Source organism: Trachypithecus francoisi, unplaced genomic scaffold (genome assembly GCF_009764315.1).
Source record: "Trachypithecus francoisi isolate TF-2019V2 unplaced genomic scaffold, Tfra_2.0 Lachesis_group12, whole genome shotgun sequence".
NCBI classification, from domain to species: domain Eukaryota; kingdom Metazoa; phylum Chordata; class Mammalia; order Primates; family Cercopithecidae; genus Trachypithecus; species Trachypithecus francoisi.
In genome coordinates this window covers 95686949-95709153 of record NW_022681457.1, presented here as the reverse complement: position 1 = coordinate 95709153, position 22205 = coordinate 95686949, and the positions used below count along the sequence as shown (strand labels likewise).

Below are 22205 nucleotides of genomic sequence, written 5' to 3'. Positions count from 1 at the left end.
CATAGTGCTGGGATTACAGGCGTGAGCCACTGCGCCCGGCCCAGTTTGCCTTTTTTTTTTTTTTTTGAGACGGAGTCTCGCTCTGTCGCCCAGGCTGGAGTGCAGTGGCCGGATCTCAGCTCACTGCAAGCTCCGCCTCCCAGGCTCACGCCATTCTCCTGGCTCAGCCTCCCGAGTAGCTGGGACTACAGGCGCCCGCCACCTCGCCCGGCTAGTTTTTTGTATTTTTTAGTAGAGACAGGGTTTCACCGTGTTAGCCAGGATGGTCTCGATCTCTTGACCTCGTGATCCGCCCGTCTTGGCCTCCCAAAGTGCTGGGATTACAGACTTGAGCCACCGCGCCCGGCCCCAGTTTGCCTTTTTAAGAACGTTTCGTTATTATGGGAAATTTCATCTGTAGCAACAGTACAATAAAATCCCCTTGTATTTATCACCCAGCTTCAATAAGTATCACCCCAAAGCCAATCTTGTTTCACCTATATCCCTACCCATTCCTTCCCCCACTTCCAAGATTATTTTGAAGCAAATCCCAGGCCTCATGTCATTTCATTCATAAATAAACTTGATTCTTAAAGAGAGAGAAATAATCCTGATGTATTTTCCTTCTATTTATATTTTCATATAATAGCACTATAGCACAGTCAACAAGAAGAAAATTCAAGGAAATTAATATTTCATTTATTTCAAAATGAAACATGAGGGTGCATTTTATACCCAGTTAAAGAATCTTAGTTATTGGCATTAACACATTTATTTGTGCTTTTATCATCCCTCCTTCTTTAAAAATCAAACCACAAAAGTAGAATTTTTTTAAAAAGAGCAAGGAGGAGTAAAAAATAGTGATTTTTGAATGTTTAATACTTGTGGTATAGATTTCAACTGCAGCCAGTATACTTTCTTGTAGGAAGGCATATTTAAATCCATTGCATCAAAATAAGAGGATACCTTAAAATGTAATGCTCCCTTACATAAAAGAAAGTGTATGTTTGCTGAATTGAAATTAATTACCTCAAAGGGAAAAAGTACTCTCTTTTTGTTAGTATTTGATGTAGGAATTTATATATTTATTCAACAAACATTTATTGGGTATCATATTTATGCCAGGCACTATGCCAGAAGCAAAAACACAAAGATGAATAAGCCATGGTGTTTGTTCTTCACTCCTAGAGAATTCAGTCTTATAGGGAAGACCAGTATAGAAATAGATTGTTTAATTCAGTATGGTACAAAGAGTACATAGAATACCATATAGGGCCGGGCGCGGTGGCTCAAGCCTGTAATCCCAGCACTTTGGGAGGCCGAGACGGGCGGATCACGAGGTCAGGAGATCGAGACCATCCTGGCGAACACGGTGAAACCCCGTCTCTACTAAAAATACAAAAACTAGCCGGGCGAGGCGGCGGGCGCCTGTAGTCCCAGCTACTCGGGAGGCTGAGGCAGGAGAATGGCGTAAACCCGGAGGCGGAGCTTGCAGTGAGCTGAGATCGGCCACTGCACTCCAGTCCGGCGACAGAGCGAGACTCCGCCTCAAAAAAAAAAAAAAAAAGAATACCATATAGGAAAAAGATGGGGTTCCTAACTGAGTTTAAAAATATACCAAATAACCTGTTAAATAGATTACCAGGCATTAATTGAGTTTGGAGCGCATTTGACAAATCTGTCATTCTAGTAGAGTGGAAAAAGAACTCTGGGCTTGGACTTTGTTTCTGCCTAATATCCTAACAGCTGTGTGACCTTAAACAAATAACTTCTTTTTTGCGGTTCAGTTTCCTTTATCTATAAAATAGTGAAAACATTACTAGGATGTAGTAAAAATACTGCAGTGCTGTAAAAACGTTTTGAAAACTGTAAGGCCCTTTCTATAGAGATATAAATGATATTATTAATGTAGGTCCCAACTAAATTATACTGGTTGCTTTGAGAAATGACAAGCCAAAATAATGATTACTTGATAGAAAATTTCTTAGTAACTATATGGAAACCCTAAGAATTGTTGAAACTTTTTTATTCTTGATTTTGTTTTTAATTTTACACTTTTAGAATAAGATGAATATATAATAATATGACTATTATGATTTTCCCCCCAGATTGACATCTACAGACACCATTCCCAAAAGCAAATTTCTTGCGCTAGGATCCAAATTTCGATACAGTGGCCGGACTCAAGCTCAGACCAGGCAAGCTAGTGCTCTAATTGACAGGCCTGCCCCACACTTTGAGCGTACAGCAAGTAAACGGGCTTCCCGGAGCCTCGATGGAGGTTTGTATTGCATATTAATTATTTCTTGTGATCATAATTCATTTGGAAAGATAAAGGAAGTACAGTTATCTATAAGAGAACCAAATTAAAGCAGCTCAGGATTGGGCCTGGTGCGGTGGCTCACACCTGTAATCCTAGCACTTGGGGAGGCCAGGGTGGGTGGATTGCCTAAGTCAGGAGTTTGAGACCAGCCTGGGCAACACAGGAAAACCCCGTCTCTACTAAAAATAGAAAAAATTAGCTGGGCATGGCAGCATATGCCTGTAGTCCCAGCTACTCAGGACACAGAGGCAGGAGAATTGCTTGAACCCAGGAGGTGGAGGTTGCAGTGAGCCAAGATCACACCGTTGGACTCCAGCCTGGCTGACAGAGTGGGACTCCGTCTCAGAAGAAAAAGAAGCTCAGTGGTAAAATGAAAGGGATCTTACTAATTGTCTAATCTTAATAGAACCATCTTAAGAAAAGGAAAATAGAGATTCAGAGAGTAACTAGATCATGGTTCCACTGCTAGGTAGCGGTAGATCAAACACTACCAGAATTAGAATTATAAATCTACATCTATCAGAATCTTTACCACAGAGTAAAAATCTAATGTAGTATGCTGAACTGAAGCCCTCTTAGTGTTTAAAAATAGCTATTATATTTTTCTGCCGTCCTGGTAACACAGGAGGCTGCAGTGACCTATGATTGCACCTCTGTATTCCAGCCTAGGCCACAAAGTGAGAGACACTGTCTCTAAAAAATAAATAAATAAATAATAGCTATTTTCTATAGTAGAAAAGAGGAAAAGGGTGTCTGCCTTACTACAACAATGTTTTTTTTTTTTTTAATTTTTTTATTTTTTGAGATGGAGTTCCACTCTGTGGCCCAGGCTGGAGTGCAGTGATGCAACCTCGGCTCACTGCAACCTCTGCCTACCGAGGTTCAAGTGGTTCTTCTGCCTCAGCCTCCCGAGTAGCTGTGATTACAGGCACGTGCCACCATTCCTGGCTAATTTTTGTATTTTTAGTAAAGATGGAGTTTCACCATGTTCACCAGGCTGGTCTCAAACTCCTGACCTCAGGTCACCTACCCACCTCGGCCTCCCAAAGTGCTGAGATTACAGGTGTGAGCCACTGTGCCCAGCCATACAAGAATAATTTAAAAGGAAGTGTGTCACGTGGCAATTATGGATAGGAAACGCCAATATCCTATTGTTGGAGTCGCCAAATGTTGTTTAAATAAAATAGGGAGGAAATACACAAATTTCATGATTGTATATACTGACAGAAGGTCCATCTGAATTGATATATTGTGGGAGGATCTTCTAAGTTAGCATTTGAGACCATTACTGAAATGAGGTAATAAGCTACATTCAGTTCCTTATGTCACTAAAAAAAGAGTGGCTAATAAATAAAAATTCAGGCTGGGTGCAGTGGCTCACACCTGTAATCGCAGCACTTTGTGAGGCCAAGGTGGATGGATCACATGAGGCCAGGAGTTCGAGATCAGCCTGGCCAACATGGTGAAACCCCGTCTCTAATAAAAATACAAAAATCAGCCGGGCATGGTGGCGCACTTCTGTAATCCCAGCTACACAGGAGGCTGAGGCATGAGAATTGCTTAAACCCGGGAGGCGGAGGTTGCCGTGAGCCAAGATTACGCAACTGGACTCCAGCCTGGGAGACAGAGTGAGACTGTCTCATAAATAAATAAATGAATAAATGAAAGTTCAGAAGGGCTGGGCATGGAGGCTCATGCCTGTAATCTCAGCACTTTGGGAGGCTGAGGCAGGCGGATCACTTGAGGTCAGGAGTTCAAGACCAGCCTAGCCAGCACAGTGCAGCCCTGCCTCTGCTAAAAGTATAGAAATTAATTGGGTGTGGTGGCACACGCCTGTAATCGCAGCTACCCGGGAGGCTGAGGCACGAGAATTGTTTAAACCTGGGAGGCGGAGGTTGCAGTAAGCTGAGATGGCACCACTTTACTCCAGCCTGGGCGACAGAGTGAGACTCTGTCTCAAAATAAAATAAAATAAATAAAAGATATAAGTTCAGAAGGCAATAACCCAAATAGGGTATTATTGATTACCTTTATTATTTGTTACCAGTGTACAACCCTATGCTAGCTACTGTAAAAGCAAGGTACATGTTGTTATGTGCATATATAGTGTAGAGGGTAAGGATTTGGGTTCTGGAATCAGACAGACCTGATTCCAATATCAACCCTAGCATTTATGAGGTATGTTCTCAGGCAAATTACTTCATTTCTCTGTGCCTCAGTTTTCTCATTTGTAAAATGGAGATGATGATAGTATCATACTACCTCAGAGTTTTCATGAGGAATAAATGAGGTGGCGTATGTATGGTACTTAGCACAATGGCTGGCACTTAATAAATTCCCCCCCACAAAATGTTAGCTATCATTAAGATACTGTTTTTCTGGCTGCAACATTTGTATCATCCGGAACCATGCTACTGTATTCTGGTTTGTGATGTTTGCAGACCCTCTCATGAGGTATGTAGACCATTATACAGCAGCCATAGTCACTATTTGGAAATTCCCTACTAATTGAGTATTTCTTTTTTTTTTTTTGAGGTGGAGTTTCGCTCTGTCACCCAGGCTGGAGTGCAGTGGCCGGATCTCAGCTCACTGCAAGCTCCACCTCCCGGGTTCACGCCATTCTCCTGCCTCAGCCTCCCAAGTAGCTGGGACTACAGGCACCCGCCACCACGCCCGGCTAGTTTTTTTGTATTTTTTAGTAGAGACGGGGTTTCACCGTGTTAGCCAGGATGGTCTCGATCTGCTGACCTCGTGATCCACCCGTCTCGGCCTCCCAAAGTGCTGGGATTACAGGCTTGAGCCACCACGCCCAGCCTGAGCAAGTATTTCTTTCCATGATGTGAGGAAATTTTTTAATAGAATGTAAAAAGATCCTTTTTACAATGTTCCTCTTGGTTTCATAGTTTAGTCATCTCTTGTGCTAGGTAATGTGCTAGGTGTGAGTCCCTGCCCTCATTGGATCTTAACCTAATGGAGGATATTATAATATTTATCATAGTGAAAGAAACAAGGCATTATGAGAGCCTATATCCTTAATTTAGAGGAATCGGGAAGGGGTCAGCCACATTTGGAAAAAAGATCACCTAAGCAATAGGACTTTTGTGCTTCCATGCTGTGAGTCATGCTGTTTTGTTTTGTTTTGTTTTGTTTTGTTTTGTTTGAGACAGAGCCTCACTCTGTCGCCCAAGCTGGAGTGCAGTGGCACAGTCTCAGCTCACTGCAACCTCTGCCTGCAGGGTTCAAGTGATTCTTGTGCCTCAGCCTCCCAAGTTGCTGGGATTACAGGCATGTGCCACCACACCTGGCTAATTTTTGTATTTTTAGTAGAGATGAAGTTTCACCATGTTGGCCAGGCTAATCTTGAACTCCTGGCCTCAAGTAATCTGCCTGCCTCAGCCTCCCAAAGTGCTGAGATTACAGACATGACACCCTCCACCCATTTTTTTTTTTTTTTTTTTTTTTTGGTGTTTTTCTACTCTCCTGAGGGACTGTTTTTAATAGTAATAATACAAGTCATATTGTGTGCTTTGTCTTAATCTTCATGAAAACACTATGAACTAGACTTGAAGATTAAATAACTTTTCTTGAGACATAACATCTGATAAATGGAAGTGCTAAGAGTGGAATTCAGGTTGATTTAACTCCAAAACTCATGTTCTTTCAGGTACATATTTATTACTTTGTTCAACAATTTTTCCTGTGGGCCGGGTGGTATTCCAGTCACTAGAGATACAGCTGTGAGCACACAAACATTGTCTCTGCCTTCATGGAGCTTACATTCTGTCACTGGAAACAGAGAAGAATAAAACAAAATAATTTCAGATGGTGATGAATGCTGTGAAGAAAATAAAACAGGATAAGGGATATAGACTATCTGGGGAAGGGGGAGATTAAGGAATATTTCAGATTGGATGGTCCAATCTAATTTAGAAGGCTTCTCTGAGGAGCTTCATTTGAGCTGAGACCTGAATTATGCGAAGGAGCCAGCCATCTCAAAATCTAGGGGAAGAGCCTTGCCGAAGAGGGAGTAGCGAGTACAAAGTCCTGAAGGTAGGAATGAGCTTGCCATGTGTCTAGAGCAGTGTTGTCCCATGGACCTTTCCGTGCTGATGGAAATCTTTCATTTTGTGATATCCAGTTCAGTAGCCAATAGATACATGTTTCTGTCCACTAAGAACTTGAAATGTGGCTATGTAACTGAGGCACAGAATTTTAATTCCAATTTAAATAGCCACATGTGACGTGTAGCTCTCATATCAGACAACATAGGTCTAGATTCCAGAAAATGAAGCGGTGAGGAGTACAAAATAAGTGAGGTCAGAGAAGTAGGTGGGAGCCAGATTGTATAGGGCCTTGTGGGCCACAGTAAAGAGTTTAGATTTTATTTCATTTGCACTGGGAAGCTATTAGAGAGAGTGATGTAATCTGAATCCCATTTTTAAAAGATCGCTGACAGCTGAATAGTCCATTGAAGTGTCAGTGAAAGAAGCAGGGTGAAGGCTGTTGCAGAGTCTGGGACAGCTTGGACTTGAGTGTTGGCAACAAAGACAGGGAAAAGTAGTCGAGGATACATTTGGAGATAGGGCTGACTGAATTGCTGATAAATTAAGTATTGGAGATGATAAGGAAAAGAAGCAAGTTTTATTGCTTGGCTTAATTATTTAGTAGAATGAGAAAATCTGGGAGAGTAGCAGAGTTGGGGATATGGAAAATAAAAACTTCGATTGTGGATAAGTTAAGTTTGAGGCATAATCATTTAATCTTCATGTCTTTGCTATATTCAGGTAACACTATCAGGCATCTCCCTCCTTGCCCAGTAAATCACCTTACGTCCAGTTTACCTTAGGTATGGGGAATTATCTTTTTATCCTCATTTTTCAGGTGAGAAAACTGAGGTTGGAAAGTTTAAGTGACTTGTTCAGCATCTCACAGACAGTAAGTTGCAAGCTATGACAAAAATCCAGGTCTGTTTGATAGCATGTTCCATGGCTTTTCCTGCTAAATGGAGTTTCATGGTTATATAGATACTATGCCTGATGTATTGCCTTTTCCTGATAGCAAAGATAACCAGAGTCAAATGTTAATGAGCTTTGGTACTTTGAACAAGTTAGAAAGTTTTACAGAAATCACATCTTGACTGCCTTATTACATTTATATTCTGGAAATTTTTTTTAAGATGCATGGTCTTAACTTGTCCTGGTAATTACCACAGTTCTTGCTACAATGTATTTAATAAATAAATATTGGCTGGGTGTGGTAGCTCACACCTGTAATCCTAGCACTTTGGGAGGCTGAGGCGGGTGGATCATTTGAGGTCAGGAGTTCGAGACCAGCAAGGCCGACATGTTGAAACTCTGTCTCTACTAAAAATACAAAAATATTAGCCAATTAGCTGGGCATGGTGGCACGTGCCTGTACTCCCAGCTACTCAGGAGGCTGAGGCAGGAAAATCGCTTGACCCCAGGAGGCAGAAGTTGCAGTGAGCTGAGATCACACCTGCACACCAGCCTGGATGACAGAGTGAGACTCCGTCTCAAAAATAACAATAAAGTAAAATAAAATATCATTCTGTCCCCACTGCATTTCAATGTCACCTTTGTTATAAATCAGGTGACCATAAATTTGGGAGTTCATTTCTGGTCTCTCTAACCTCTTGTATTCATCGTTGTCTATCCTTGTGTCAATACCACACTATCTTAATTATTCTAGCTTTTATGAGTGTTATCTAAGTTCTCTAACAATATTCTCTAAGATTATCTTCGCTATTTTTAGCCCTTAGCATTATCTTATATATTGTGGAATCAGATTTTCAATGTCCACTAAAAAAGTCTTAATAGTTTTATTGAGATTTAGTTGATTATATGAATCAGTTTGGAGAGAATTGATATTACTATAATATTGAATCTTCTGATTCACAAACATGCTATAACCCTCCTTTTGTTTGGGTTTCCTTTAATTTCTCTTAGTAATGTTTTGTGATTTTTGGTGTAGGTAACTTGTGCATCTTACATTAGATTTATTCTTAGAGATTTGATGTCGTTTGCTATTTTATATTAATATTATTAGACAGGGTCTCTGTCATCCAGGCTGGAATGCGATGGAGCAATCATGAGTCACTGCAGTCTCGGTCTCCCAGGCCCAGGTGATCCTCCCACCTCAGCCTCCCAAGTAGCTAGGACTACAGGTGCACGCCACCATGCCCAGCTAACATTTGTTTTTTTTTTTAGAGACAGGGTCTTGCCATGTTGCTCAGGCTGGTCTCAAACTCCCAGGCTCAGGTGATCCTCCCACCTTGGCTTCCCAAAGTGCTAGGATTACAAGAGTGTGCCACCACACCCAGCCATCTTTTGCTATCTTAAATGATATCATTTGGTTTTTGACTGGTTGCAGTGCCTCGTGCCTATAATCCCAGCATTTTGGGAGGCCAAGGTGGGAGGATCACTTAAGCCTGAGAGTTCAAGACCAGCCTGGACACCATAGCAAGATGCTGTGTCTTTAAAAAAAAAATTAGCTGAGCATGGTGGTGCACACCTGTGGTCCTAACTACATGGAAGGCTGAGGGAGGAGGATCACTTCAGCCTAGGAGGTTAAGGCTGCAGTGAGCCGTTTCTGTGCCACTGCACTGCAGCCAGGGCGACAGAGGGAGACCCTGTCTCTAAAATAAAATAAAATAAAATAAATGGTATCTTAAAATTTTTATTTTTGTTCAGTTGTTTTGGTACATAGAAATACAATAGATTTTTCTAGTTTGACCTTATACTCAGTAATCTTACTAAAAAATTTATCATTAATTTTAATGGTTTATCTGTGGATTATTTGGGGTATACATTATTGTGTACCCAACATCAACTGAAAATAATGATTGTTGTATTTCTTCCTTTCCATCTCGCACTTTTAATTTCTTTAATTGCTTTGTTGTTAGCTAGAACATCCAATGTATTGCTGAATACAAGCGTTAATAACTGTCATCTTTCCCAATTTTAGGGCTAAAGCTTCAGTATTTCATCAAGCTTCCTTATATGGTATTTTCTTTATCATATAAGGAAGTTTTCATTCTAGTTTCCTACATGTTTTAATTGTGAATTAGTGTTACTTTTATCAAATGCTTTTTACTTCATCTGTTGATATCATAAAATGATTTTTCTCCTTTTTATGTGGTGGATTATTTTTACTTTCAATTTTTAAACCACCTAAGAATTTTTGGAGCAAGCTCAAATTGGTCATAATACACTTTTCTTTTTTATCATTTTAGGATTTTTCCTTTTTTGTCATGTTGTGGTCAGGCTTTAGTTTCAAATTTATGCTGGTCTCATAAAATAAATTGAGAAGAATTCCTTCTTCTTCTGTTCTCTGGAAGAGTTTGTTGAAGACTGTTGTCATTTCTCTGTTACCATTTAGAAGAATTCGCCTTTGAAGCCATATCTTGTCCTAGAGATCTCACTGTGGGAGGTTCTTTACTTACAGAGTCAGTGTCTTTATTAGATAAGGGACTATTAAAATGTTCTAGTTCTTGTTTCAGTTTTGATAAACTGTGTTTCTTTTTTTCTTTCTTTCCTTTTTTTTTTTTTGGAGAAACAGTCTTAGCTCTCTCAGGCTGGAGTACAGTAACGCCATCATAGCTTGCTGTAGCCTTGACCTCCCAGGCCCAAATGATCCTCCCACCTCAGCACCCTGAGTAGCTGGTACCACAAGTACATGCTACCACACCCCACTAATTTTTTAATTTTTATAGAGACAAGGTCTTACTGTGTTGCCCAGGCTGATCTTGAACACCTGGGCTCAAGCAGTCCTCTCACCTAGGCCTCTCAAAGTGCTGGGATTATAGGTGTGGGTCATTGCACCTGGCCTAGTTGTGTTTTTCTAGGCAATGTGCATTTTATCTAAATTTCCAAATATATTTACATAAAGCTGGGTATCTTTTTAATACCAGTAAGAACTATAGCAGGGTCCACTTTTTGCATTCGTGATATTGGTAAGTTGTACCCTTTTTGTTTCAAATAGGCTTGCTAGAGATATATTGATTTTATTAATCTTTTCCTTCTTATATTGTAAATTGACTATATATTTATTATTTACTTATTTATTTGTGAGATGGAGTTTCACTCTTGTTGCCCTGGAATGCAGTGGTTGCAGGCTGGAATGCAATGGCGTGATCTCAGCTCACTGCAACTTCTGCCTCCCAAGTTCAAGCGATTCTCCCACCTCAGCCTCCCAAGTAGCTGGGATTACAGGTGTGCGCCACCATGCCCAGCTAATTTTTGTATTTTTAGTAGAGACGGGGTTTCACCATGTTGGTCAGGCTGGTTTCTACCTCCTGACCTCAAGTGATCTGCCTGCTTCGGCCTCCCAAAGTTCTGGGATTTTGGGCATGAGCCACCAAGCCTGGCTGACAATTTATAATTGTATATAGTTATGGGGTACAAAGTAATCTTCTTAATTTTTTCAAAGAACCAACTTTTGGTTTTGTTGTTTTTTTCCTATTATATATACTTTAACTCATGTCAGCTCATATCTTTATTTTCTTTACACTTTTATTGAGCTTTTTTAAAAAAAATGTCTTGAACTAGATACTCATTAATGTTCATTATTTCTTTTTTTAAATTTGTTTTGTTTTGTTTTTGAGACAGAGTCTCGCACTGTTACCCAGCCTGGAGTGCAGTGTTGCGATCTTGGCTCACTGCAACCTCTGCCTCCCGGGTTCAAGCGATTCTCCTGCCTCAGCCTCCTGAGTAGGTGGGATTACAGGTGCACACCACTACGCCCAGCTAATTTTTGTGTGTGTGTGGTTTTTTTGTTTGTTTGTTTGTTTTAATAGAGATGGGGTTTCACAGTGTTGGCCAGGATGGTCTCAATCTCTTGACCTCGGATCCACCCGCCTCAGCCTCCCAAAGTGCTGGGATTACAGGCGTGAGCCACCGGCACCCAGCCAATGTTCATTATTTCTTACAACTTAACCTTAGAATGTAAGTGACTTGCCTAAGGTCACATAGCTAGTTGGAAAGAATTAGGAGGGAATCCAGGACCATTCTCCTAGGCCCATGCTTTTCACTCTTCACCGTGATTACTTTTTTTTTTTTTTTTTTTTTGAGACGGAGTCTTGCTCTGCCGCCCAGGCTGGAGTGCAGTGGCCGGATCTCAGCTCACTGCAAGCTCCGCCTCCCGGGTTCACGCCATTCTCCTGTCTCAGCCTCCCGAGTAGCTGGGACTACAGGCGCCCGCCTCGTCGCCCGGCTAGTTTTTTGTATTTTTTAGTAGAGACGGGGTTTCACCGTATTAGCCAGGAAGGTCTCGATCTCCTGACCTCGTGATCCGCCCGTCTCGGCCTCCCAAAGTGCTGGGATTACAGGCTTGAGCCACCGCGCCCGGCCTTTTTTTAAGAAAGGGTAGAATAAAAGTTAATAGTCAATATTGGTTGAGCACTTAGTATGTTCCATGCACTGTTCTAAGCATTTTACATATCTTTTAAGTATCTGAAGTGCATATAAACTGAATAGGACAGTATTTTTGTTGTAGTTCTGTTTTTAAATGTCTTTTTCTCTTTGTGCTATGGTATAAAAACTGGAAACATGTCTGTGGAACTATTTTTCCCTCCTTTCCTTAGATACTTCTCCATGCTCCTTAAACGATACTTTTTCTCGTTGAGTCACCCCTCCCTTTTCAAAAAATTAATATAACTCTGTAAGCTAGAGATGATGTATCAGGGAAACTTTTACAATAATTGCTTTATAACGACTCTCATTTTAATGATAAAAATGAGCATTCCCTTTCTCTTCTGTTATGTCTGGTGCTCAGAGCATCTGCCTTACCAGCTGGAGTACCAAAACTGGTTCTGATCCCAGTTTTATGATAGAGTAGTAAGTTGCAAGGGTAACTAGTAATGATGACAAAGATTATATTTTTCTTGTACTTTTTGCTTTTCAAAGCATTTCCTTGTATTCCTTTTTAATACTAGCTACTTAGTGAATAAGAAAAAGCATTTAGGAATTACAGTTTTACTCATAAGGAAACTGGAGCACAAAAGAAAGGGCCACACAACCAGGTGGTTCATCCATTCGGTGAGCAGTGATTACAGTGCATCTTGCCAGGGGTGTACATCCTTATCACCTTTGGAGCTTTAAAACAAAACACATGCCCAAGCCTCACTCTTGGATAGCTCATCTCACTAGAGTGGGCGGATAGCTCATCTCACGCATCATCCGATTTTTTTGTTTTTCAAGATCCACAAATGATTTATTTATGTGGTCCTCTGATAAAAGAACCACCCTACTGCACACTAGCAGAAATTGTGCTAGTAAATAACAGCTAGAAGTAGAAGTTGTTTGTCTTTACTCAGTCTGATAGTTTGAATTTTATTCTTTACTGCTCTAGTATATAACTAAGTTTCTATTGTCAGCAAGAGCAATATAGTATTGAAGTTAGTGGGTCACCATCAGCATTTTTCTTTGTGTAGACCTTCAGATATGGGAGATACTGGATTTTAAAGTTATGTGTTGTCTATATATGCACCAAAATGTTGTAAATATTAATAACTGAATTAAACTGAAGACCCACGCATCTTTTTTTTTTTTTTTTTTTTTGAGACAGAGTCTCGCTCTGTCACCCAGGCTGGAGTGCAGTGGCCGGATCTCAGCTCACTGCAAGCTCCGCCTCCTGGGTTTACGCCATTCTCCTGCCTCAGCCTCCCAAGTAGCTGGGACTATAGGCGCCCGCCACCTCGCCCGGCTAGTTTTTTTTTTGTATTTTTTAGTAGAAACGGGGTTTCACCATGATAGCCAGGATGGTCTCGATCTCCTGACCTCGTGATCCGCCCGTCTCGGCCTCCCAAAGTGCTGGGATTACAGGCTTGAGCCACCGCGCCCGGCCGACCCACACATCTTAAAAAGCAATCACTACCCCCAACACTGTAAATATACTTTTTTTTTTTTTTGAGACGGAGTCTTGCTCTGCCGCCCAGGCTGGAGTGCAGTGGCCGGCTCTCAGCTCACTGCAAGCTCCGCCTCCCGCGTTCACGCCATTCTCCTGTCTCAGCCTCCCGAGTAGCTGGGACTACAGGCGCCCGCCTCGTCGCCCGGCTAGTTTTTTGTATTTTTTAGTAGAGACGGGGTTTCGCCGTATTAGCCAGGATGGTCTCGATCTCCTGACCTCGTGATCCGCCCGTCTCGGCCTCCCAAAGTGCTGGGATTACAGGCTTGAGCCACCGCGCCCGGCCTGTAAATATACTAAAAAGCATTGATTTATGTATTTTAAATGAGTGAACTGTATGGTATGTGAATTATGTCTCAAAACTGTTTTAAAAAGCCACGATCACTACCATGGTATTATAGAGTTAATATCTTCCATATTTTACATATGATTAAACTAAAGTTCATAAGATTAAGCTCCATGCCTTAGGTCACACTACTATGTGTGACTGAGTCTGGGCCTAAGACTTGTGATTTGGCTTTTGCCTCTGTTCCACACAGCCTTTCACAGCCAGGGCTTTTTATTGTAATGTTAATTATTTTTCCAATCTCTGAACTATGTTTCTGTCAGTTTTCACACTAATACCTTCTTTTCCATATACAGTACAGATTGCCAAGGCTAGGAATGCTGAAGACATAAATCATTTGGCTCTGCAATATTAGTACTGGATTGAAACCAAAGACAAGTGGCAAAATAACACATGGTGAAAGCATGGGCTATGTTTCTATGATGCCAGGCATAGTTGAATTAATTCTTTGAGAGGAGGTGTGAATACACATGTATAATGATACTTAAACACAACTGTGAGCAAAATATTTTGTCATATTCCCCTGTGTTGTCAGGTTTGGTCTGCCATCTGCCATTCTTGCAGTGACTGCTTAAAGCACCCATTAGTAGTAGCTCTGTGCTAATCCAGAGTTATTACTACTAACTCAGTAGTAGCAATCTGTGCAAGAGGCCACAGATTTTTCGTGGAAAGATAAAGGAGAGCCTTTTTCTTTTTTTTTTTTTTGAGATAGAGTCTTGCTCTGTTGCCCAGGCTGGAGTACAGTGGTACGATCTCAGCTCACTGCAAGCTCCGCCTCCTGGGTTCAAGCCATTCTCTTGCCTCAGCTTCCCAAGTAACTGGAACTACAGGTGCTCACAACCACGCCTGGCTAATTTTTTGTATTTTTTAGTGGAGATAGGTTTCACTGTGTTAGCTAGGATGGTCTCAATCTCCTGATCTCGTGATCCACCCGCCTTAGCCTCCCAAAGTGCTGGGATTACAGACATGAGCCATAGCACCTGGCCAATAAAGGGGATTCTTGAATTTCTGCTGTTTTTCCTATATATTCTCTAAGGAATTAGTTTTTTCATTGGAAATTACTACAGGGTAATGAGCATTTCTTTCTTTTTTTTTTTTCTTTTTTTTTTGAGACAGAGTCTAGCTCTGTTGCCCAGGCTGGAGTGCAGTGGCATGATCTCAGCTCACGCAAGCTCCGCCCCCTGGATTCAGGCCATTCTCCTGCCTCAGCCTCCTGAGTAGCTGAGACTACAGGCACCCACCACCACGCTTGGCTAATTTTTGTACTTTTAGTAGAGATGACATTTCACCATGTTGACCAGGCTGGTCTCGAACTCCCCACCTCAGGTGATCTGCCCACCTTGGCCTCCCAAAGTGCTGGGATTACAGGTGTGAGCCACCGCGCCTGGCCAACCATTTCTTTCTTGATATTGTTGTATGAAGTAGTTGAGAATTTAAAGTTTTTATCTGTTCAGATTTATGGAATTCCTTTATCTGATCCTTACAGTTTACAAATCTAAAAATTTCAGAATGAATTATGTTCAGTTATAGTCAGTTTAAGAATGCAGGAAAGTATATAATAAAAATTACTGATTTCCATGCAAATTGATTAAAATATAAAAGTCTTGACCGGATGTGGTGGCTCACACCTGTAATCCTAGCACTTTGGGAGGCCAAGGCAGGCAGATCACTTGAGGTCAGGAGTTCGAGACAAGCCTGGCCAACATGGTGAGACCCTGTCTCTACTAAAGATACAAAAAATTAACTGGGCATGGTGGCACACGCCTGTAGTCCCAGCTACTGGGGAGGCTGAGGCAGGAGAATCGCTTGAACCTGAGAGGCAGAAACTGCAGTGAGCCGAGATCGTGCCATTGCACTCCAGCCTAGGCGACAGAGCCTCTGTCTAAAAAAAAAAAAAAAAAAAGTCTTAGTACAAAAGAGGATAACAATATGTTATCAGAAACACTAAATGTCGAAAAACACTTTCATTCCTAGATACTGTCAGATAAGTGAAGTTTTATTACAAAGTGTAAATGTTTTATATCCTTGAAAGAATTAACATAAAAACCACAAAAAGGGTATGAGTGATTGTTTTGAAGTAAGCTGTCTAAAACGTAGATACCAAATATTCCAACACAATTAGCTCTTAGAAAAGATCAAGATTTTATCATAAGCCTGTATAGTTTATTCTCTCTAAAGCAATGTATATAGCTTTTCCCCTAAATTAAGGTTTCTCAACCTCAGTAACTTCAGCCTCTATGCACTGGATGCCAGTACTTCCTTTCTCTTCCCTCCTCAATTACAACAACCAAAAATGTCTCCAGACATTGCTAAATATTCTCTGGGGACAATTTACTCCAGTTGAGAACCACTGCCCTAAATATATTAGAGAATAAGAGCTATAACACAAATTGGTAAGACTGAGAGATAGTAGGACAGAACTCAAAAGATATTTTTGTGTAGGTTTGAGTACTGACAAAGATTTTGAGTTCATGTTATTTTAATCAAAGGATATATTATTAAAAGGGAGAGCATCTGGTTCAAAGATTTGTCCTTACAAGCATCAGAAAGTAGTTCATGTCTTACCAGAAGAGCCATTTATCAAGTTATTTTGTAATCATTCCAAGGAGGCTTACAGAAGAAATCAGACTTAATTCTTTTTTCTTACAATATATTTTTAGGTTCCTGAAATAACCTAAAAATGAACACATCTTTATTTTTAAAAGGCCTCATGGAAGAAATCACATTTAGTTGACCCTTTTTTTCCCACCATAGACAACATTGCAGGTTTTTGAAACTAAAATTACTAGATAAATGGATTTTCTATTTCTTTTCTTTGATCTTGTCTCCCCTGAATTCAGCATTCATGGAATATGATCATTAACACATTTTAGCCTTTCTACTGATGGTACATTTAACTTTCTTGTTGCTGTCAGTTCCCTGGCAGAGCACTAATGATTTATTTTTTCCCCTCTGTATGATAGCCCACTACACACTGTAACATTTGTGTGTGTCCTGGATTCACAGTTATTTTGCCTGGTGACTTTGAAATAATACAGTAGCTCTGGCCTTTACTTATTCTTCCCTTTTCCCTTTCTCACATAGCAGCAGCTGTGGATTCGGCAGACCGAAGTCCTCGGCCCACTTCTGCACCCGCCATTGCTCAGGGTCAGGTTGCAGAAGGTGGCGTCCTAGATGCCTCTGCTGAAAAAACAGTGGTCCCTAAAGCACAGAAGGAAACAGTGAAGGCTGAAGTGAAAAAGGAAGACGAGCCACCTGAGCAAGCTGAGCCAGAGCCCACAGAAGCATGGAAGGTATGTCATCAGTCCAAATACCTAGCTAACTCACTTTGTGATTTAGAGGCCTTAACATTTTGACCAGGAACATGTTCAAAGCAATTGCTTATTCTCATAGACTCAACAAAGTTGTTCCTCATTCTTTCTAAATGAAGATGTCTCCCATGAACCAGTAAAATATTTTCATAAAGTTATGTCAGTAAGACTGTAAGCTATCTCAGAAGTTATAAGGTGACCCACTCCTTGACCCAACTATTATTTTTCTAAATGAACTTATAAAACACACCAGTATGACTGATCCTCTGCTTTTTAAAATAATTTTTACTCATCTAGAAGGAATCGCCACATAGATTTTTTTTTTTTTTTTTTTTTTTTGAGACAGAGTCTCGCTCTGCCCCCAAGCTGGAGTGCAGTGGCCGGATCTCAGCTCACTGCAAGCTCCGCCTCCCGGGTTCCCGCCATTCTCCTGCCTCAGCCTCCCGAGTAGCTGGGACTACAGGCGCCCGCCACCTGGCCCAGCTAATTTTTTTGTATTTTTAGTAGAGACGGGGTTTCACCGTGTTAGCCAGGATGGTTTCGATCTCCTGACCTCGTGATCCGCCCGTCTCGGCCTCCCAAAGTGCTGGGATTACAGGCTTGAGCCACCGCGCCCGGCCTCACATAGATTTTTAAGACTGAGCTCTGCTGGCCAGGCGCGGTGGCTGAAACCTGTAATCCCAGCACTTTGGGAGGCCGAGATGGGCGGATCACGAGGTCAGGAGATCGAGACCATCCTGGCTAACACGGTGAAACCCCGTCTCTACTAAAAAATACAAAAAACTAGCCGGGCGAGGTGGCGGGCGCCTGTAGTCCTAGCTACTCGGGAAGCTGAGGCAGGAGAATGGCGTAAACCCGGGAGGTGGAGCTTGCAGTGAGCCGAGATCCGGCCACTGCACTCCAGCCTGGGCAACAGAGCTAAACTCCGTCTCAAAAAAAAAAAAAGACTAAGCTCTGCTATTGTGATTAAAATATAATTTTATTTTCTAAGATGGATATATACACAACATTTCCAAAGAATAGGTATTACATAAAGCACATCTATGTGGTTGCTCAAATCTTAAGTAGCGTTACAAAAAGGAGAAGATCCATTATGTAGGAGAGGTTGTACTGCTGAGTTACCTATGGTTCTCAGTTGTATCCACAGTCATTGCACTGTGTTGAAAAATCACCAATTTAATTAGCAGATTTCCTAGACGGTGACTAGACTGACCTTTTTTTTTTTTTTTTTTTTTTGAGACGGAGCCTCGCTCTGTCGCCCAGGCTGGAGTGCAGTGGCCGGATCTCAGCTCACTGCAAGCTCTGCCTCCCGGGTTTATGCCATTCTCCTGCCTCAGCCTCCCGAGTAGCTGGGACTACAGGCACCCGCCACCTTGCCCAGCTAGTTTTTTGTATTTTTTAGTAGAGACGGGGTTTCACCGTGTTAGCCAGGATGGTCTCGATCTCCTGACCTCGTGATCCGCCTGTCTCGGCCTCCCAAAGTGCTGGGATTACAGGCTTGAGCCACCGCGCCCTGCCTAGACTGACCTTTTATGTGTTAAGCTTTGTAAACACATTTAAGCAGTGATGGAATGGAAGTGCTAGCTCAGATTTATTGAAATAAATATAGGTCTTACTGTTGGCAACAGGAATTATGAGAAGCACTCTTTATAAGAAGAATTACATTTGTATATGTCTGTTAAGAAATTTTAAAAAATTTAAACTGCATAAGATCTTAGTAAGTGTCCTCGCTTTGGCAAATTGATTAATCTTGTTCTTTTGGAGCCAGATCTCCAATAAACAATATCTAGTTTATTTCTAGAACAGTGGACAATCTAACTCTGTTTTGATTGTATTTAAAAAAACAAAAAACTGTTAGACCAGGTTTGGAGGCTCTCACCTGTAATCCTAGCACTTTGGGAGAGCAAGGCGGGCGGATCCCTTGAGCCCAGGAGTTCAAGACCAGCTTTGGCAAAATGGCAAAACCCCATGTCTACAAAAAATACAAAAACTAGCTGGGTATGGTGATGCGTATCTATAGTCCCAGCTCCTTGCGGGGGCTGAGACAAGGATAGCTTGAACCTGAGAGATTGAGGAGGCTTCAGTGAGCCGAGATTGCACCACTGCACTTCAGCCTGGGTGACAAAGTGATACCCTGTCTCAAATGGTGAAACCCCATCTCTACTAAAAATACAAAAATCAGCTGGGCGTGGTGGCAGGCACCTGTAATCCCAGCTACTGGGGAGGTGGAGGCAGGAGAATTCCCTGAACCTGGGAGGCAGAGGTTGCAGTGAGCCCAGATCACACCACTGTACTCCAGCCTGAGTGACAGAGCAAGACTCCGTCTCAAAAAATATAATAAAGAAAGAAACAAACTGTTAAATATGACATACAGTTTTACTGTCCATTTGGGGCTACCTTGAGTCCAGAGAGAAAAACAGATTGAGTGAATGATAGGTATTTACATTTTTTGTGCTTAGCCAAATATTTATGACATTGGTCGTCAGGTTCAGTGTCAACAATGCCTGTTTAATGTTAGATTACCCCCTCAGTTTTTAATGTTGGAATATCTCACCAGGCACTTTTGACTATCCCTCCATTTGTTATACTAACTAAAAAGTGTTAGATTACTGGAATTGTCAGGGGAATCTTCGTAGTGGCTAAGATTCCTCTGGCTTTCTGCTGACTTACTTTTACTAATTTTTGCCCGTATCATAGACATAAATATCTTCAACAATAGGCTCCCTTTGTTCTTGGGAAGTTGGCAGAGTAAAGAGATCACTACCTGGTATAAGCTTTCCAAGCCAATAGGGGGTCTTTGTTGCCAATTAATTCTACATAAATATATGATTTGAGATACTTGTGTTGAAATGAGACTGAAGACCACCTCTGATAACTTATTATAGTAATGGTGGTGGCAGAATTAAGGGTGACTCTGAGCTGATTTTATATGTAGCAGTTAGAAAATAACTATGGCGGCGGGCACAGTGGCTCACGCCTGTAGTCCCAGCAATTTGGGAGGCCAAGATGGGTGGATCACAGCCTGGCCAACATGGCGAAACCCTGTCTCTACTGAAAATACAAAAATTAGCTGGGCATGCTGGCAGACACCCAGCTATTTGGGAGGCTGAGGCAGGAGAATCACTTGAACCTGGAAGACAGAGGTTGCAGTGAGCCGAGATCGCACCACTGCACACCAGCCTGGGCGACAGAACAAGACTGTCTCAAAAAAAAACAAAACAAAACTATGGCATTTACCTGAAACCATATTTATTATATAAAGCAATAGTAGTGATAAAGTAGCCTTGTAACTGTAAATTTCATTATCTGACATTAGTTTGAGATAGAGAAAGCTTTTTGTTGTCATTTTAACAAGGTCTATTCTGCAAGTATGGCAGTAGGTACTGTCACCCCCATGTATATTGTTATCTCATTTAATGTTCTATGTAGGGGCATACACAGAAATACTGTTGCTACTTGGCCTCAATTCTTTTTTTTTGAGATGGAGTCTTGCTCTGTCACCCAGGCTGGAGTGCAATGGTGCGATCTCAGCTCACTGCAACCTCCACCTCCCGGGTTCAAGCGATTCTCCTGCCTCAGCCTCCTGAGTAGCTGGATTACAGGTGCCCACCACCACGCCCAGTTAATTTTTGTATTTTTAGTGGAGACAAGGTTTCACTATGTTGGCCAGGATTGTCTCGAACTCCTGACCTCAGGTGATCCGCCTGCCTCGGCCTCCCAAAGTACTGGGATTACAGGCGTGAGCCACTGTGCCCAGCTTGCCTCAATTCTTAAACTGAAGTAGAGGCTCTCAATTTTCTGCTATTGGATTGATAAAGATCCAAAACAAAAAGAAGTCATTATTCATTTGAACGAGGAATTTAAACTTTGTAAAATAATTTTTTTTTTTTTGAGATGGAGTCTCGCTCTGTCACCCAGGGTGGAGTGCAGTGGCGCGATCTTGGTTCACTGCAACCTCCGCCCCTCCAGGTTTAAGCAATTCTCTGCCTCAGCCTCCGGAGTAGCTGGGATTACAGGCGCGTGCCACCACGCCCAGCTAATTGTTTTGTATTTTTAGTAGAGACAGGGTTTCACCGTCTTAGTCAGACTGGTCTTGAACTCCTGACCTCGTGATCCACCCGCCTCGGCCTCCCAAAGTGCTGAGATTACAAGCATGAGTCACCGCTCCCGGCCTGTAAAATAATTTAACATTATTGTTTGCTAAATGCACAATTCTAGGAAGACATTATCTCTATTTTATCCATAAGAAATTTAAGCTCTGAGGGGTAAAAAAAAACTTGTTAATGACCACACAACAAGTATGCTGGGACTTAAAGTAGAAATGACCCAAAATGGTTAATTACCCCTGGTAGTTAAAGTGCTGTAATGGGGTGTGCTTAACTTAACACTTGACAGTGTCACTAATTTTGTAGCTCTCTCAGATTGTTTAGACTCAGTCTAGGGAAAATAGCACAATGACATTATATTCCAAAGTAATACTGCTTAGTGTGATTAAAAAGAATATCAACACCACAGATTGATGAGGTTCTGTAAAGAACTTAATGATACAAAGTGATTTAGCCCTTAGTAAAAACAATCAATTTTTTAATTTAAAATATCCAATGTTTTGTGCGTTGCTCACTCTATTATGCTCCCTCTTAATAGCCTGTTTTTTTTTTTTTTTTTAATAATTACTCCATTTTCTATGTATAGAATGACATTACTAAAGGTATTTCAAAGCTAGGCAGGAGACCTTAGCTATTCGCTTTCTAATATTAATACTAAGGATGAATCTTGCCCTTCTACCAAACACATAGGCTTCACCTTCCTAGAGAAGATTGCAGCGTGTTGAATGTTACAGCTGAATCCTGCATGTGCTTGTTTATAACCAGCCCTGGGAGTAATTTCATGTGTCAGTTACAATTTAAATTGGGTTTATGGTAATGTTTTGTTGTGTAATAAACTGAAGAATGAAGTGCCTCCTTAAGTATATTGTTCAACTAACAAAATCCTTTGTGTTTACCTGTTTGGTGTCATATATGGTTTATTACATGTGTGCTTTAGCTAAAGATTTTCTTTTTCTTCCTGTCATATATGTCATACGTTGATAACTTCATATGTAAATTTGTTTTTAAATGTTACTTAAAGTACTTCCAGATCATTTTTAAAGGCAAAACAAAAACAAGGCTATTGCATTAAATAAGCCTAAATTATTCTTTTTAGTGGGTACTTTTTTATAAATAAGTATAAAAATATATTTTCTTCATCAATAGAATACTTACCTTAATTTTCTTTTTTGATAATTTGGATATCCATATTACCTTTTCAGCCTTGAAAATGTGAC

General features: G+C 41.2%; 1 protein-coding gene across 34 annotated transcripts in view; it reads left to right on the top strand.

Annotated features, from left to right (window-relative positions):
• Positions 1-22205, top strand: part of EPB41 (erythrocyte membrane protein band 4.1) — a 231993-nt gene that overhangs the window by 144747 nt on the left and 65041 nt on the right. For 27 of the 34 annotated variants that reach the window (XM_033227467.1, XM_033227452.1, XM_033227449.1 and 24 more), the window contains 2 exons: positions 2088-2260; positions 16656-16864. In XM_033227467.1, the coding sequence (XP_033083358.1) occupies positions 2088-2260; positions 16656-16864 (382 nt within the window). The remainder of the gene's footprint in view (positions 1-2087; positions 2261-16655; positions 16865-22205) is intronic. The other 7 variants (XM_033227437.1, XM_033227445.1, XM_033227456.1 and 4 more) reach the window with 1 other exon arrangement.